The sequence below is a fragment of the Bacillus rossius genome, chromosome 11 (genome assembly GCF_032445375.1).
Source record: "Bacillus rossius redtenbacheri isolate Brsri chromosome 11, Brsri_v3, whole genome shotgun sequence".
NCBI lineage: Eukaryota > Metazoa > Arthropoda > Insecta > Phasmatodea > Bacillidae > Bacillus > Bacillus rossius.
In genome coordinates, this window is record NC_086338.1 from 57,844,538 (window position 1) to 57,861,712 (window position 17,175).

General features: G+C 38.3%; 2 protein-coding genes across 2 annotated transcripts; both read left to right on the forward strand.

The window, feature by feature from the left end:
- Positions 1-487: 487 nt before the first annotated feature.
- Positions 488-9,327, forward strand: LOC134537097 (kinesin-like protein KIF9). Its single transcript, XM_063377375.1, has 6 exons — positions 488-727; positions 2,105-2,256; positions 2,570-2,663; positions 4,037-4,204; positions 6,162-6,347; positions 8,963-9,327. Exons 1-6 carry the CDS (start codon positions 626-628, stop codon positions 9,179-9,181), a joined length of 921 nt encoding a protein of 306 aa, XP_063233445.1. The 5' UTR covers positions 488-625; the 3' UTR covers positions 9,182-9,327.
- A 1,677-nt stretch (positions 9,328-11,004) lies between these two features.
- LOC134537098 (uncharacterized) lies at positions 11,005-16,680 on the forward strand. Its single transcript, XM_063377376.1, has 5 exons — positions 11,005-11,217; positions 12,171-12,376; positions 13,490-13,683; positions 14,977-15,088; positions 16,511-16,680. Exons 1-5 carry the CDS (start codon positions 11,005-11,007, stop codon positions 16,512-16,514), a joined length of 729 nt encoding a protein of 242 aa, XP_063233446.1. The 3' UTR covers positions 16,515-16,680.
- The last annotated feature ends 495 nt before the right edge of the window (positions 16,681-17,175 follow it).

Below are 17,175 nucleotides of genomic sequence, written 5' to 3' on the forward strand. Positions count from 1 at the left end.
ACAGGGCTGCGAGGTTGGCGGTGCTGGCGGGTCAGGGTCACTGCCGCTGAGGGGCCCTCCATGAGCTGGATGCCGATGTACACTCAGGGGCCTCAGGTCACCTTGCATCAGCGAGGTTCCACTTAACCAAACTATCACAACATTTTATTTAAAAATTTCAAAATCAAATTAAGTTCAAATATTTTCCTCATTTAGTACATTAACACACCTAAAAAAAAAATTCGAGGAACTTTGCACACAATTTTATACAGTACCAATTTTTTTTTTAGATTGTAAAATACAATTTTGGGATGGCTACACCTGTGGCTACAAAATTTGTTTTTTAATGTATGTACCTACTAATTTTTATAGGATTTAAGACAGAAGGATAAAGAAAGGGTGTAGAAACTATCTACAAAAAAAATACATGTGTTTTCACTTGAAAGTACATTTCTCTTTGGATCTATAAGTAATGTTTGAAAAACTTACATACTTCAATTTAATTCATCTTTTTAAAAAAAAAATAATATTATGCACATGATGCATAGATAAATAGTGTTATACAGAAATCAATTTAGTGTTTTGAAATACCTATACTCAAAAACTGCGGATTTACTTAACCTGCTAGTTTTATTTTAACTTAATCATGGAAAAGCAACTAAGATCGAAAAACACTAAAGTATTTGTGAAAATTTTGCCAGTTGAAAACATGTCTCACGAAAATTTGAAGATTGAAACTAACTACAAGGTAACTGCCTGTTTTCAGTAAGCAAACCACCCACCATTAAAAAAAATTGTCAATCAAAAGAAAAGCTTTAAAATGTGCGTATATCACAATATTTAAACACCTACTAGTTGCCCTATTTTAATTTTTTAAAGGGACAATATAAAATGGTGTAAATAAGTAGAGAAAGTGTAAATGAAGTGTAACACTAAATGTAATTTAATTTTCTTGAATACCATCCAAGCATGACTCTGAAGTTGGGAGGTGGAATAGCCTCTTTCGGGCTCAAATTTTTATTATATTTTGAGGTAATTTTATGCATACTTAAAAAGGTACTTAAAATCATGTGTTAAACTTTTCTTCCATCAAAAGTTGTATGAAACTATTCAGGTACAGTATTTGAGACCATGAACTAGTAAACATTCCAATTAATGGTGTGATTTGCAACTGCATTGTTTCTGTGTACGATAGCCGTTCCGAGAAGTCTTCCTGTAGCCGACCCTTATTCCACCTCTCGGGCACTATACAAATTTTTTTAAAAAGAAACTTTCTCTGCGTGGTTTTAAAACCAGTGGCTCTGAAAAACTAATGAATTTTTGGGGAATGACAATATTGGATCTAACTTATCAATAAAAAAGAACAGTGTGGATTTTCTGATTGTGGTATTTAATTCTATTTCAATGTGTGGATCTACACCCAATATTGGGGTATTATTTCTGCACAAGCAAAAGGGGATTTTATTAGCACCAGTAACAGGAATGGAATTAATTGTAAACAGTGTAACTTAAATACATAATAGTATATTATTGACTTCAACAAGTGGCCAAAGCTAAGTCCTACGCCATGTGAAACCAAAAAATTTAGTACAGAAGCTTCATTGCAAGCGGTATCAAAAAATTTGTAACTGCAAGATGGTGAGGCCTAAACCTTCTTAAGGCTTGTTCTTACATGCCGTGTTGAATTTTTTCGTGTTTTCGTAATTATTTTTATTAAAGGGCTATTTCTAAAATTTTAACTCTACTGCCCTTGTATTTGTTGTTTTGCCGCACATTTCTAACAGCTAATATCGTGGGTGTAAAATGGCATGCAAGTCTTCATAATTAACATCAATTGCACATCTTTTTTACACCCACAAGTGAATATCTGTTGAAAATATTTTTGGCAGAAAAACAAACACGAGGAAGGATTCGAGTTAATATTAAAAAAAAAAAGCCCTTAAAGAAAAGTAATGTCAAAAAAAAAACTTAACATTGCACGTGAGAAAGAGCTTTAAACATAACTGAAGTTCCTTAAATATTGTATGTTGCTGGTTTTTGTCCTGTTATTATGTCATAAAAATTAATTCTTTCGTGGAAAAAAAAAAACTTAAAATGAAGTTTGGTGGTGACTCTAATGTTCAAGGTAATGTATGTCCGTCGCCTGCAAGATTTCGGGAAGGGTGCCATGCAATTCAGCACACTGCCTTCCTTCTGGAGATTCCAGACTGATGGAATATTTTTCAATGCCAGTCAAGAAGAAATTTATGCATCTGTAATGGAAGATGTCGTGGAGAGGTTGTTTACAATTTACGTAACTACATGTAGAGTTGGTGACTTTTAATATATTTGTTTAAGTTTAAAATCTTAATATTAAAATAAAACTAACTAAACAACTGATGTAAATGTTTTCCTCGCAAAGCAAAACAGTAGTATAATCGTTTTTTTTGAAATTATTGGCTCAAATTTATAAAACTTAAAAAGAAAATTAATGTGTTCTTTACAGATTACATTCACATTTAAAATTTACTATTCTGAACGGTTTTGAAGAATATTTAGACTAAAAATTTTTAAAAGAAAATAACAAACAACATTTCACGTTCTCTCACAGTGCATTGCGTGGGTGTGATTCTGTCGTGTTGGCGAACGGACAAACTGGAAGTGGAAAGAGCTATACTATAAGCGGTGGACTGAGTCAGTGTCAGGTAAGATAGTTTTTCCAAACAAACTGGAAATGGTTGCATACTTTCAAAGTTGTGATCAGCACCAATAACTGAACAGCAAAATTATTTTTTTTTTTTTTTCCAGTTTTACCTTTTAAGCTTTTTCTCTTTTGACTCACACCCCAACTCTCTCACCCCCAAAATACTATTTGGAAGCAAACACAACTAGAGGTGCAGTGGTCGAGTGGTTAAAACACTCGCCTCCCAACCAAGGTGACTGGGGTTCAAATCCCGGCAGGGTGGGACATGGATTTTCATAAGTGGGAAACATGGCTGACGTTGCCATCTCATCTCACCTCACGCTCTCTTCAGGCTGGCCAGAATGACAGGTCTGTTCCTCGGATAGAGCAACTGGTTCCTGCTTCCATCCATGTACACCCTGCCTCAGGTAGGAAACTACTTGTCGATACTAACTGTGTATGTGGTTACCTTCCTGCTGACTAAAATATATTTAAAGATAAAATAAGTCATGATAGGTTGATTGCGATTGCCAACTCACCCCCTTCATCTGGTTAATTTATAAAAGCTCGCTTCTTATTTCACTATAGAAAAACAATTCATGGTGAAAGACTTGGCCCATATCACCATCCCTGCAGAGCGAGACGAGACACAATGTCTTGTCCTTTGCTTGGAGCATCTTGCAGAAGGTTTCGTGCAAGTAATTTCAATTTTCCTTCGTTCTATAGTGTTAGGGCCACTTGAGTCAGAACTGAATTACATATTAGAAACTGCATTATTCATACTACACAACTGAATAACCCAGTTTGCACAATCTGCACCATTCAGAGGTATTTGTGCTAATTTATTTTATACATGTATATATTTTTTTACTGTGAAGTTTGAGAACCAGCCAAATAGTAGGGGAAACCTAAACTGATTTGACATTATACATTAGCATGTACAACAATCACATAGCAACTAAAAAACTACAAATGTGTACAGAAATAAACAAAAATTTGTTTGTTTGCAAATATATTGTATGATGTATTCATTCGCTTTATGTGTATACCACAATGAAAAAAGGATATTTACTATCAAAATTTATTTATTTTTATTTATTTAATATTTGTTGCATGCCTACCTATAGCATATGGCCTTGGGTGGTAGGCACGATACAAACAACACAGATACATGCAGACAGAACAAAACAATACAAAATACAAGACAACAAAACAAAACGATACACACAACATGCAACATTTAACAATTAGTAAATAATTTCTTTACATTATTTACTAATTGTTAAATGGAAGAGAGTCGTGACGTCGCAGTGTGACAAGGACGTTGTCACTTGAAACGTGCAGTGTCTGCGGTGTGACGGACTGTGTCCCTCGTGGTTGTGGTTGTGGTTCAAGCGAGGCGGCTTACTGCCGAGACTGCTGGCACACCTGTTCGGCAAGCGAGAAGACCTGCAGCTCGAAGCATCCGTCTCGCTGGCCCTGTCCATGGTCGAGATCCGGGACGGCAAGCTGACAGACCTGCTCGGGACGCCACAGTCCGTCGCGCGGCGCGATGCGCTGAAGGTACCACCGCGCCACTCACCTCCGCGCTGTCCATTGGCGTAGCCGTGTTCATAAAGTTGAGGGGGACAAATAATGTTTTGATGTCATGTAAACCCATTCCCCTCTTACTAAGATGAAGGGGCCGGGGGTCCTCCACCGGAAAATTTTGATTTTGAAAGTGCAAAATAGCGCTTTCTAAGCAGTTTTTTTGTATCTAACCATTGGATACATCGATGTTAAAACTATTAATAAAATTTGATGAGTGAAGATATTACAAATAAAGTTGGGCAGAATAATATTATAAAAAATAAAAATATCAAGGTCTAGAAAGTTGGAGGGGGGGGGGGGGACAGTCCCATCCACCCAAAAAGTTCAAGGGGACACGTCCCCCCTGTCACCCGCCGGTTCCTACGCCCCTGGTGCTGTCGGGCGCGAGACGCACCCTTCTCTCTTCGCGAGCACATCTCCGTGCCACACGGACTACCTGCACAAGACACGAACCATCCGAGCGTCCGCCTGCACCGACTCTGGGAAGCCAAAGTCAGGAGGGGCCGGCTGGGAGTTGAACTCAGTTTGTGGCGAACGCAGGTCCGACATTTAGTCACTGTGCCACCTCGCCCAGCGGACTGATGGTTGATGACGATGATCATGATTGGAGATAATATTTTATGGTTTTATTTTTAGACCAATTTCGTTTTTGAAACAAGAGGGTTTGGGATGTTAATTGTTTTTATTTTTTTTTTGAAAGCTGTTTTACTTCACCAAAATTTACATGCTGCATTTTTATGACAAAATAATTTATAATAAATTGGTCTAAAACATACAATAAAAATAAATAAAACTAATATTTCTGATCCATGTATTTTGGTACAATTATTTTGTCCGGAAATAACGACATTCCTGAATTTTAAACATTAAAATAAATTTTTTTTTATGATTTGAATTAAGTTTTACTTAAATGCTACTTAATTACATCATATAATTATTTTATTTATTTTGGTGCTATATGGTGTATATATTAACTTGCATTTCGGTGAATTTGTTTTATCGCAATTCACCATTTAGTCCAGTCCCCAATGATGATGGATGACCATGGTGATCAGGGTGTCTTCAGCAAACAAAAGTCCCAGAGAAGTACAGAAAGTGAAGGACCTGTCACAAAAACATCAATGGTGCTGAAAGTCACGAAAATTGATAATTTCCAGCAGTTTTTTGTTAACTGCACTTTATTCAGTTTAGTCATACATTAAATATGAATAGTTGGTGACTGTCGAGTTCAATCATGAGACTATTATCTCTGAAATGATTTTAGCTATCTAACTTAACAGTTGTTACATTTTTGTAAAATATGTCATTACATTTGCTCATGTTTGATTTTAGTTTATATATTTATTTAAAAAAATCACCCTTCAATAAAAATCTTGTAGGAATGTTCACCAGGTGTTGTAGACACTCTGATGACTGATGATAGAGTGATCAGCCTGGTTGCTGGATTGTGACCCAGATATTGCCCCGGGAAGATGATCACGGCGTGGCCAGGGCCGACTAGGCGAGAGGATTCTGCAGTGGCTTGCCGCAGCCTTCCGCAGGGCGGAGGGGGAGGGATGACACCACGCCCAGTGGCCAACCCAGGGAGGGCATTTACCAGGAATAAAAAGCTTCCCGAACCGACTGTGAATCAACTCAGAGGCCTTTGCGACACCAGTCCGGAGCCTGCGAGCCAGACGACTGGTTCACAGGAGGAGTCGTAATGGTCGAGTGGCGAGACCACTTGCCTCTTGCCGAGGCTCCAATCACGGTAGGGTCAAGCCCAAGTTTAGCCGAGCGGGAAACATGGCGGACGTTGCCGCGCCTCGTGGGGTTTTCTCGCGGTACTCCTGTTGCCCCTACCAACGCTACATCTCACCTCACGCACTCTCCTGGCCGGCCGGAACGACAGGTCTGTTCCTCGGGGGGGAAACCACATGTCTACTTGCAGGCGGTGACGGTGGTCCCTGTGCACAGCGACGCGGAGGCCGCGAAGCTGGCGCGGCGGGGGGACTCGAGGCGGTGCGTCGCCGCCGGCGCCCCCTACCCCAGCTCGCACGTCGCGCACTCGGTCGCCACGGTCCACGTGGAGAGCCGGTCGCTCGTGAGGTCTGCCCCCACCACCGCCCGGGCCAAGGTGACCGCGACACACGACTCCACCCTGGCCCGGGGTGTCCACTAGGAGAAAAAATATTTCCTGCCAACTTAGGCGAGAAAAAACTACTAAATTATAATCTGTTTTTGTTTCAACAATTTAGGAAGTTATTACGATGTTGCAATGCTCGAACTTAAATATCACACCGCACATACATACAACACCCTAGTTTTTAAAAATAATCACGCTTAATAATAAAACATATTGGAGTTACTGTAATACAGTAGCGGCCGGTGATGTTAAATTATGGGTGTTCACACACTCATACATACACACATGCTAACACATATGCACTCATAAAAAAAAGACCACCTAACTTACTGCGTTCTTGAAGCCTGTTTTGGTGTCAGATTATCTGTGTTGGTGCGGCACCGTAGCAGTTACTGCTTATCTTGGAGTCGTGAAAGATATATTTTGTTTATTACACACACTCGTGTCTGTAATTGTAGCCCGAATTAACACAACGAAGCTTATTGAGCAGATTAGTTGTTTTTAAGAGATTTTATATTGTAATTCAAAATAGCAGATCGCTGATCAAGCCTCACATAAATAATAAAAAATTATATTTGATGTTCATAATTTTTTAAATTTGTGGCTGGGCTTAAGCTTATCAAAGTGTTGCGCCTGAAAGCAATGTGAAGCTAAAAAATATGATTTTACAAACTTTAATGCTACAAAGGTATTGCACCATTATTATTTGTAAAAGAAATCCATTCTTCTGGTTTTCAGCTGAGCAAACTTGTTGATGACTATGATTAAAATCATGCATGCTATTTATTAGTCTTTTTTCTATTGACAACATTGCTAAAGCAGTAAGTCTTTCTTCTGACATAGTGTTCCTAAATTTTTAATTGTTAACTTTTCCTTGTAGTAAGTTTTCTGTTCGCTAAAATTGTTTGTACGGAATTCATAAGGCGATTTTTAAAAATTGTACATGTTTGCTATACGCGCCAAATAACGCAGTCACATTTTCACAGTTAAAGTCTTACAACAAAGGGGAAACTTTATAACATAACTCAGAAAAAATGTTGTCCTGCGACCTGCGTAAGGCACAGAAAAATATTTTACATACAAACAAATTATTTAAAGATATTTACGCTCGCATTGAACCACACGCAAATACTTGTTTCTACTGGACGTAAAAAACTGAAAACGAAAAGTTTGTTTGGTTAGGGGTGATAGTATTGGAGTGGACAATACTGGCATCTACCGGGCTGATTCATAAGATATGACTTACTTCTCTGATCAGTGCTGCTATGCGTGCTGAAATTTGGAACTACATCAATGAGCGACGAAACGCCAGGACAATCACGAGCACACCAGATTCGTGCACTCGTCCAGTGGTAAATGTCCCGTAGGAGGTGACGTAATTCCTTCGTGCGCATGCGCAAAAGGACCGAGGCAGGCATACAGGCAGCGCGTTTCGTGCACAGATCCATTGTGAACACTACAGCTTTGCCGTATCGCCGCAATCGAAAAAATAAAAACAGACGTCCGTGACAGATGCAAACAAAGCGACGAGTGTAACTCTGGTAGCTGCCACTGGTAAAAGTAGATAAAAAGAAACTGTTAACTCTACAAAATAAATAAATGTTCTTAGAAAACTGGGTGTGCACGTGCACTTGTGCTCTTTAATACCGGCCGCTACTGCTGTAATATTATTATATTAAAGAAAAAAGTACTAGATCTGAGCGTAAATGTACTAGACCACTAAAAAGATTATTAAAGTACTAGATCTAGAACAAAATTACTAACTGTGGACATCCTGCCGTGGCCTGTATCCCAGCATATTTGTGTTGCATGATTCCAGGGAAACCGTGGGAAATTATGATCAGGACGACCCGACCGAGATTTAAAACCCGGTTTGAAGGCAAGTCTGGAAAGGCTTGAAAAGTGGAAAAGTTGGTACAGTATACGTCAAGTAAACGTCTCTGGGGATAAAGTTACCTGCCGATGTTGATGCCGTAGATTTTCAGCAGGATACTAAAAGGATCAAATTTTCAATGCAGATGAAACGGGTTTGAATTTTAAAATGCTAGATAAAACGTCGCTTGCTTCTAAAGATGAAAAGAGTGCTGCTCCTAGGCACAAATGAACAAGCGAAGAGTGACGGTTTTATTTTGCAGCACTGCTTCATCGACTGTGGCTTATGGTTAAAGAGAAGTTCAAAGAACATATCCATCAATTCAGATAGTCATAGAGAAACACAGAACGGACAAAAAAAATATGAATAAACAAACACACAGGAAAAAAAAAGCCAAAATTAGCCAATGTCAAATGATAAATGAAGGCAGCACTGAGAATTCTGTGTAAGGAATTAGAATAATTTCACAGCAAAGACAAGCACAGTGGATGGACGACAAGCCCGTTGCAACAACAGTAAATACTGGCTAACAACAACTCTGACAGACAGAGGAACCGAACGACGATATTAAACAGATAATCTGGACAAGACGTCGAAAATACAGCGAGGCACATGCGAACCCAGTGATGAAATTAAACAGGTATTCTGACAACACAATGAAGACAGCACAGACGAACACAAGACAGAACGTTTGCGATGTTTCGGGAACCGAGATGTGTTCCTGTGCTTGCAGATACACCTAGTGGACATGGCTGGTGTGAACCTGGTCACGAAGCAAGCCTCCGCATGGCTGGACCATCACCAAATCAGCGGTGCCAACCTGGACCGGCTACTTCTCGGCCGCTACCTGGACCAACTGCGTGCCGCGCCTTCCACAGTCTGCTCAAGAACGTCCAGCACTCTGATTCGTTACCTGGGGGACTCCCTGGACCCAGCGTCGGTGCTGCGGTAATTTCCCGCATCGGAACTATCGAGTTGCAATAAAAAATACAAAGAGACATCTCATTAACATTTTTTGTGGTTGGAGTATAAGCATCACCAATGATTAGGAGCTGGAAAAATTAGCATCTATTTACCCCCCATAATTAGCATATATTATTTTATCAATTAGCATCAATTGTAGTGTAATTAACAATTTTAATGCAACTTTTTCAAAAACCTAATAATTAAATTCTTAATGTTTGAAAACTAAATATTCATATACACAGAAATACCTACAAATAACACACTGTTTCATGTTTTTATGAATAATAATTTGTATATTAAAACACCAAAAACACTTTAATGCTGATTTTACTTAGATCATTGGTAGCGCATCATGCTAGCAAACATTAAGTCGCAGGTTTAATCCATGTTAATTTACAAATCAAGGGAGTTACTTGGATTGGGCTATTATTTTTTAGTTATCTCGCATGCACGTAACTGGACTGCACATCACGAAGCACGCTGATTACGAAAACTACTGTAGAGAACGATAACCAGAAAGTCGCCACACGGTTCACTTCACTCTCCCATTGAAGCAAAGTACAAGAGAGCGAAGACTGTTTGGTGTTCATCTTACTAGCCAACCACAAACCTTTCACCTGCGAGATGAAAAAAATCTGTCGCAAAGATGGTGGGCATGTTGTGTTTGTGTATTAACTGAAGTCTTAAGTGACAAACATAAATTAATATAATTTAATTATACCTGCCCATGTGTCCCAGACAAACTGCCAAGGTATGGCCACAAGTCTACAAGTTTCTAAGTGCGAAACAATACATTTTGTATGATAATTTTGGAAATCATTTTAAAAATGTGTAATGGTTTAGGCATTTTATAAAGGACACTTTGCAAATTGACATTTTAAACTTATTTAGCTGAAAAAAGAGAAATCATTTAGAAAAGTTGCTAAAATAGCATCAGTAGCAAAATGCTAATTTTTCTGACAATAACAGTAAATTTCTTAATTTAACAAAATAATTTTTTAAAACCCAAAACACATTAAAAATGATTAACTTTTTTGAGTTATACAAGAGAAATTGAATTTATAATAAACATGCTATCTGCATAAACATGAGGAGATGAATATTTTTTAAGGTAATCTAGACAAAAGGAACATTAAAAAAAAATGGCAGTGGCTCTGAAGACCACATAGAAATTGTGTAATTATTTATTTATTAGTAATAATGCCTACCAACAGTTAGAAATTTTAGAGGTAGGCACAACATATACAAAAGGACAACTCACATGAAACACAAACACAAATTAATCAAACAGGAACAACTATTACAAAAGATGCTAAACAACTACTCTACAAAACAAAATAATGTAAGAAACCAAAACAAAATAAATTTATAGCATTTATGTACATATATAAATAAATAAATAAATAATGTAAGTTTAGAACTATTAATAGAGCAAAGTTATTGGAAAATAGTAACAAAACAATACAATAATGAATAAATTTGAATGTGGGAAAGAATTATTGTATAAAATAGTGACATACATTACAAAGAAAATTCAAAAATTCATAAGTTACTTAAATCTGTAAGTAACTTAACTCAATTACATGTGCATTTTATTGAAGTTTTGTAATTAGTCAACTATTAAATTGAGGGACTCTCAGACCAGTACACATTAGCAAGGACATAATTACATTTGATTTTATAGTTGTGACATTTTTGAACAAAGAGAGAGAGTCGAGCTGAATTCTGCGATCTGAAAGAAGAGCCGGAAGTTGGTTTTGGAAGCTTCTTTACATTAATTGTTTAATTTGATTACAGTATGTTTTGTTAATGTTACTCCGCATGATCAGAATGACCATAGCTCTCGGACTGGAACGGGGTGGGGGACTGTGCAGGTTCATTGGCCACGTGATCCCGGACGTGGGCAATCTCGACTCGACCCTGTCCACGCTGAGGTTCGGCGAGCGCGCTCGGGGCCTGCCGTCCCGCCTCTTGAGGTTCAAGACGGAGCCTCAACTCCAAGGACTGCTTCAGAACGTGCAGGTGATATGATCAAGTCGACGATGTGCGTGCCTGTGCTACCTACTTCACGCAGAGTTCAGTGCATAATGTAGTCCAGTTGTCTTTTTTTTTTTTTAAATCAAGAGCCAATCGTTGCCTCAGCTGAAGTGTTGCAGGCTCAGTGGTGCTTCCAGCTTCGAGTTTTGGGGAGAGCGCTGACCTCCCAGTTGAAACGGGCAGTCCGAAATGTTAACCTACTGTAGAATCCCCGCTTATCCCTATTTTTCTCTGCAAAACAGTGCATATCTGATGTTACATTTAAGGTGAAGTCACAATGCCACAACCAACACAACATGACAAATCCTATTAGGCGTCATACATCATTCCAGCATGACACAGCTAATAACTTACGGTCACTAACCATAATATGGCTGTCAGAAAATCACTCCAAGCCAAATGTGTCCATAAAATACCGTGTATGTGCCAAAAACCGTGTAGGCCCTATAGGAATCTTACATTTCCTGTTAGCTGAAGTGCCTAACAATACAACATTTAGTCATCTACTGCATAAAGTGGATTAAGTTCATTTTAGATATAAGGAAGCAAGTTACATATATGTAGATAAGGGACAGAAAATAATTCCGTTGTTAGCTACGGAAAAAAAAATACTAAAACTAAACTTAATAAGCAGTTGAAGTCACTCACTAATTATGAAAGTGTACCCAAACATAAAAAGAAATTACATTTGTGAACATCAAGATGTACCAAAAAGGTACATATTTTTGAGGTTTGGTTGTGTAAGGTTTCCGCTTTGCTTCCTGTCAAGATGCACAACACGACGAAATTAGAAATTGAGTCTACTTATTGCAGACTGACGGGGCGCGTACCTGTATTTTGTCATGTTGACGTCACTGTGACCTTGTATTTTGTTGGCTACCGAGTGTATAGTGACCGTCGTGTTGTTGGACTCCAGCTTGAGAGATGTTCTGTTTCAGGAGCACCTGACGCAAACCAAGAAAGACTTGGAGATTGCCCGAATGCTGACAAACCTGCCTGCCTGCGGCTACACATCGCAGGACTACGCAGATTTCACTGGGCAGTTCATCGAGAAGTTTGAACGGGGAGAGATAGACGCTCACGCGCTGCTGACAAACGTAGACCCTAAAATCACGCTTCAAGTCTTCAAGGATCTGCACACCAGGTGACGTGCTGTTTTATTTCACCAATGTCTGTGTCGCAACATTGATTAACCCATAAAGTCTTCTTAAGTCCTAGTTTGAGTAAGAAAAATACCATCTTAATTATCATACAACCACTTAATACTTATTGTAGATATAGTGATAATTTTTTTTGCACACGTAAAAGCTATCTGTCTTTGAACTGTCAATTTTTTTTTATTACATTGATGCTAAACATTTTATTTCAAAAAAATTATAAGAAACTTGGTTTTTGATTTTCAGCTATTTGAAGGTAACTGTTTGAAAATAAAAAATAGCAGATTAGGCCATAGTTTTCTAAACAAAAATTATTCAAAATAGGTATGGTCACATGCGTGATAGCATAATTTAGCGCTCGCATACTTGCATAGATTTTTTTTATTAGCGACGTGATCCAAAGAAAATTATGTTTACTATGCCTAATAATGTAATAAAATAAGCAAGAAGGTTCACTTTGTCGCGTGTGGAATCCAAATGCACATTTTTTTTATAAATGCTGTTTTAATTTGTTTGAAAGACATTTCAAAGCTGTATAAAATGAATGCATAAAGGCATCATATGTATGTTTCACAAATATTTTTAAAATTTTGTACTCAGATTTTTCCAATAAATTAACATGTAAAACAAACTGGAGTAAATAAACAAGTAAGTACTTAATAATGTTCGTGGCTTTAACGGCCATAGTCTAAAGTAGCTTGGCTTCTGGGTTGTAGCCGTGTCCTTGGCGAATAATTCACAGACGTTTCTGGTCGGCATTGCAGTCGCCATCATCAGGGAGCAGTTACCTACTGAGGTTCTTACAAGGCAGGATAACTTGTACCTCAGTAGGTAACTGCTCCCTGATGACGGCGACTGCAATGTCGACCAGCAACGTCTGTGAATTATTCGACAAGGACGCAGCCTGTGAGCTCAGTGGCGATGCTATGGGAGGAGAGAAAAGGACATATCGTCCCTTCTGGAATTGAGAGCTGGGTCTGCCCCAGTGTGGGACTGGAATTGGGAGGAGTTGTGTGCGCAGATGCGTGGAGAGGAAAGGACATATCGCCCCCGCGTGGGACTGGAACAGGGAGAGCGTGAGTGAGGAGTGGTGTGCGCAGATGCGTGGAGGAGAGGAAGGCGCTGGAGCAGAGGGCGGCGGAGTGCGAGGAGAGCCTGCTCGCGGCCCGGACGGCCCTCGAGAGCGGGTCCCCGCGGCCGTCCCTGGCGAGCAGGGGAGCCGCTCGCAGGAGCACCGGCGCCAAGAGGACCTCGCGGGCAGAGCCGCGGGCCGTCGGCGACTCCACCAAGTCCGGTACGCCGTCGCCAGGGACAGTATCCCACCGCGAATTGCGTTAACACCAGAGTGACGCATAGTAACACCGAAATACAAGTTCATACACTTCACGGGACCAAAACGTAAGTTAAACCTCGGAACTGAGCAGCACTTGACCAAAACTTAAATCAAATCTTATCTCGTAACATTTGAAATTCAACGACTGTAATTATTATTTCCGGACAAAATTTTTACCCAAGGTTCTTGGGTCATGAAAGTCAAATTAATTACTTTTATTTGTGCATCTCTTATCAAATCGCTTTCAAACCACACATGCTCGATAATTTTACTTTCGTTGTTCTGAACGTATGCATCTGTTTTAGAAAAAAATAACATAAATTATTTTATCGTAAACATGCAGCATATGAATTTTGCCACTATTTTTGTGGAGTTAAGTGTTACAAAACAGCTTTCATAAAAATAAAAACAATAACACAAAATCCTGTATTTTAAAAACTAAATTTAAATAAAAATAAATACATAAAATCTTTTCTCCATCTCTTTGCGAGTATTAGGGGAATCAGGCTATGCCATCTTTTTTAAAAAATAAAAAAAAATTAAATGCTGCATATTCAAACAGATTGCAATTAAGCTTCTGTACTGCATTTTATAGCTTTTTAGGGCCTCTGTCTAGTAAGGTCTGATAAATTCCTAACCTTTTCCTTGGTGCCAAAAATCACTTAATAATAAATTTAGAATATGTCTGAATTTAATTTTTTTTAAAGAAAATGAAGCATTTAATACAATGAACAAGATGTCCTCTGTAATGATTTAGTGACTGGAATGCCATTAAAGGTATTGAAGGAAATGAAATTTGAAATATGAATGGAAGCAAAATTTATCACATGAAAGGGCCTTAAGGATAATACTGTATTTTTACTAATTTTTTTTTTAATCTTCTGCCTTAATTATCTTGAAAGCTATGTTATTTTTTCTTCTGGTTTAATTTTATTTTAAACTGTATTAATCATAAACAAACAAGTACCTGGCCCATTACTGAAGAAACAAACTGCATTTTGGGTTTTATTTGTTCACTAGGCACTCCAGAAGAATAGAAGATGCTATTGTTAGTCACTTACACATGTACAATGTTTGACAATAGATTATACCAACTACACATATTCATTACAGTATTTGCTGGGAGTAAACTTACAAACTGCACAAACATAAATAGTGTAGTTATAAAAAGGATTGTACACATATAAACTATCTGAAGTAATAATAAAAAATAAAAATAATGAAGTCTTAAATTTTTATCTGTTGAACATACAGGGATAAGCATTGGACCTGGACTAGTTTCGGAATTTGAGGGCCCTGCAACTCGGGACATGAAACACAAGAAAGTTGTTGGCTCACTCAAAGAAAAACCAATTCGTAAAAAAAGGTAAGCATGTTTTTAACTCGCATGTGATTTTCATTGGCGTATCACAATTTGCTTTGGTAGCTGTGTTCTGTGGCACTGAAGTCTACAGCAGTTTCACGCACCAGTTTCAATCCTTCCGTAATTGCAGAAGGCAATGGAAACCCACTACAGATCCACAAGAACCAGTAACGGACCTAGGCTTTTCTCCGCCCGGGGCCAAAATTGTGATTAGTCCCCCCCCCCTCCAATTCCCCAAAAACAGAGCAAGAAATGTACCAGACATAATTTTTTTGTGCATATTCTTAACATTTTAAGTTGAATTTTTATCAAACCCTGCGTAGGGTACCGGTGTTTAAAAGCTACCGTTTCCAATACTGTATTTATAGCAATGATATAGTGTTCAAAATTTAATGGAAACACTAAATTAAAAAATGCATACTAGTTTTAATTGTGTTCCATTGTTAAATTATAATATTGGACAATTATTTGATAAAATACAGAAAAAACCACTTAATTTTTGTTGTTGTAGGTATTACCTAAGTCATATGATCCAATAAAAAATTATGATAAAACATTCATGTGGATTCCCATGAAGTAGCTTGGCTCCTGGGTTGAAACCGCGTCCAAGGCGAAGATATCAATGACGTTTCGGATGACATTGCATTTGCCATCACAGAGTAGAATTACATACTCCCTACCTGGATGATGGCGGCGACTGCAATGTCGACCGAAACGTCGGTGATATATTCTCCTTGGACGCGGCTACAACCCAGAAGCCAAGCCACTCCAGACGATGGCCGCGTGGGCCTGCGATCTTTGTAATTTACCACGTTCGGTCACTTAATATCTTAAAACTTCACTTAACATTTTTTTCCTTGAAGCAAAAGAATTTTAAAAATATCCTCAAACGAGAGAGAGCTTTCAAGCCAACTCATGATCAGTATGAATGATGCTGAGGTGTGTTGGGCCCAACACGCGCCCGCGCTATCCCTCTGCCCGGGGCAGGCTGACCCCCCCCCCCCTTCCCCCCACCAAGGATAACACTGACCAAGAAGAGGTCTCCGACCCAACACAAGTAGTCTGTTGTGTTTACTATCATACAAGTTTGCCTGAACATAAACTGAGGAGATGAAACAATTAGCACAGACACGACACTGGAGAGAGTCACACCAGGCTGTTTTGAAAATGATTTTCTGGAAGAGCTACAATTTTTTTTACCCAATACATTCCGTAGAGCCTTTCATTATGGTAGAAACCACAGGACTATGGAACAATCAAGTTTTGCATGGAATCATTGTAATATTAACAAATTTCATTGCATAGTTAAAATCTATTAGACTATGAACTTACAAATAAAAAGGAAAATTTACTTAATTCTACTCTTATCTACTATTGCCCTTGTATTCACTTTGATGACATTTTAAATGCAATTTTTTTTTGCAGGTGAACCAGAAAGATGTGCCAAATGCCTCGGTACAAAAGCAACTACCAAAAACTTCATTACCATATGTAAATGAAGCAAATTTCTATGATATTACTACATATGTCAAGACATTTATCATATATAATTTAGGTGCATACTATTTTGCAATAAAACAAAGTGTACATTTTAATTTACATTTATTTGGTCTTCCTTCCATTTTTTTTTATTAAGAAAATTGTAAATACCAGCTGCAAAATCAGAGTATTGTCACAAATGTTTATTCCATAAATTTAGCCTCGAGTAAGTCAGTTCATGATTTCTTGGCACAATATTCTGGAATCCAAAATATGGTCAGGTGCCCACTGGAGATTTAAAGGTCCTGGATTTGATTCCTGGCAAGTCCAGTGTTAGAAATTTCCCTCCCAAGTTAAGGATTAGGTGTGTTTTCTTATTTTTTTTTTCCCGCCACACTCCAAAAAGCAATGGCGAACCAAAGAAAAACAGGAATTTTGAAAAACAGACAAACAAAGAGATGTGATAAGAGATAGTTTTTCTGATGTTCAAACAACAATAGTTATAATGCACTATACTTGAATAAAAGAATGAATGAATTATGGTTTAATGTCTCATCCACATCGCAATCATTAGACGATTAGGAAATGAAACATGGACCGTTGACGGAATT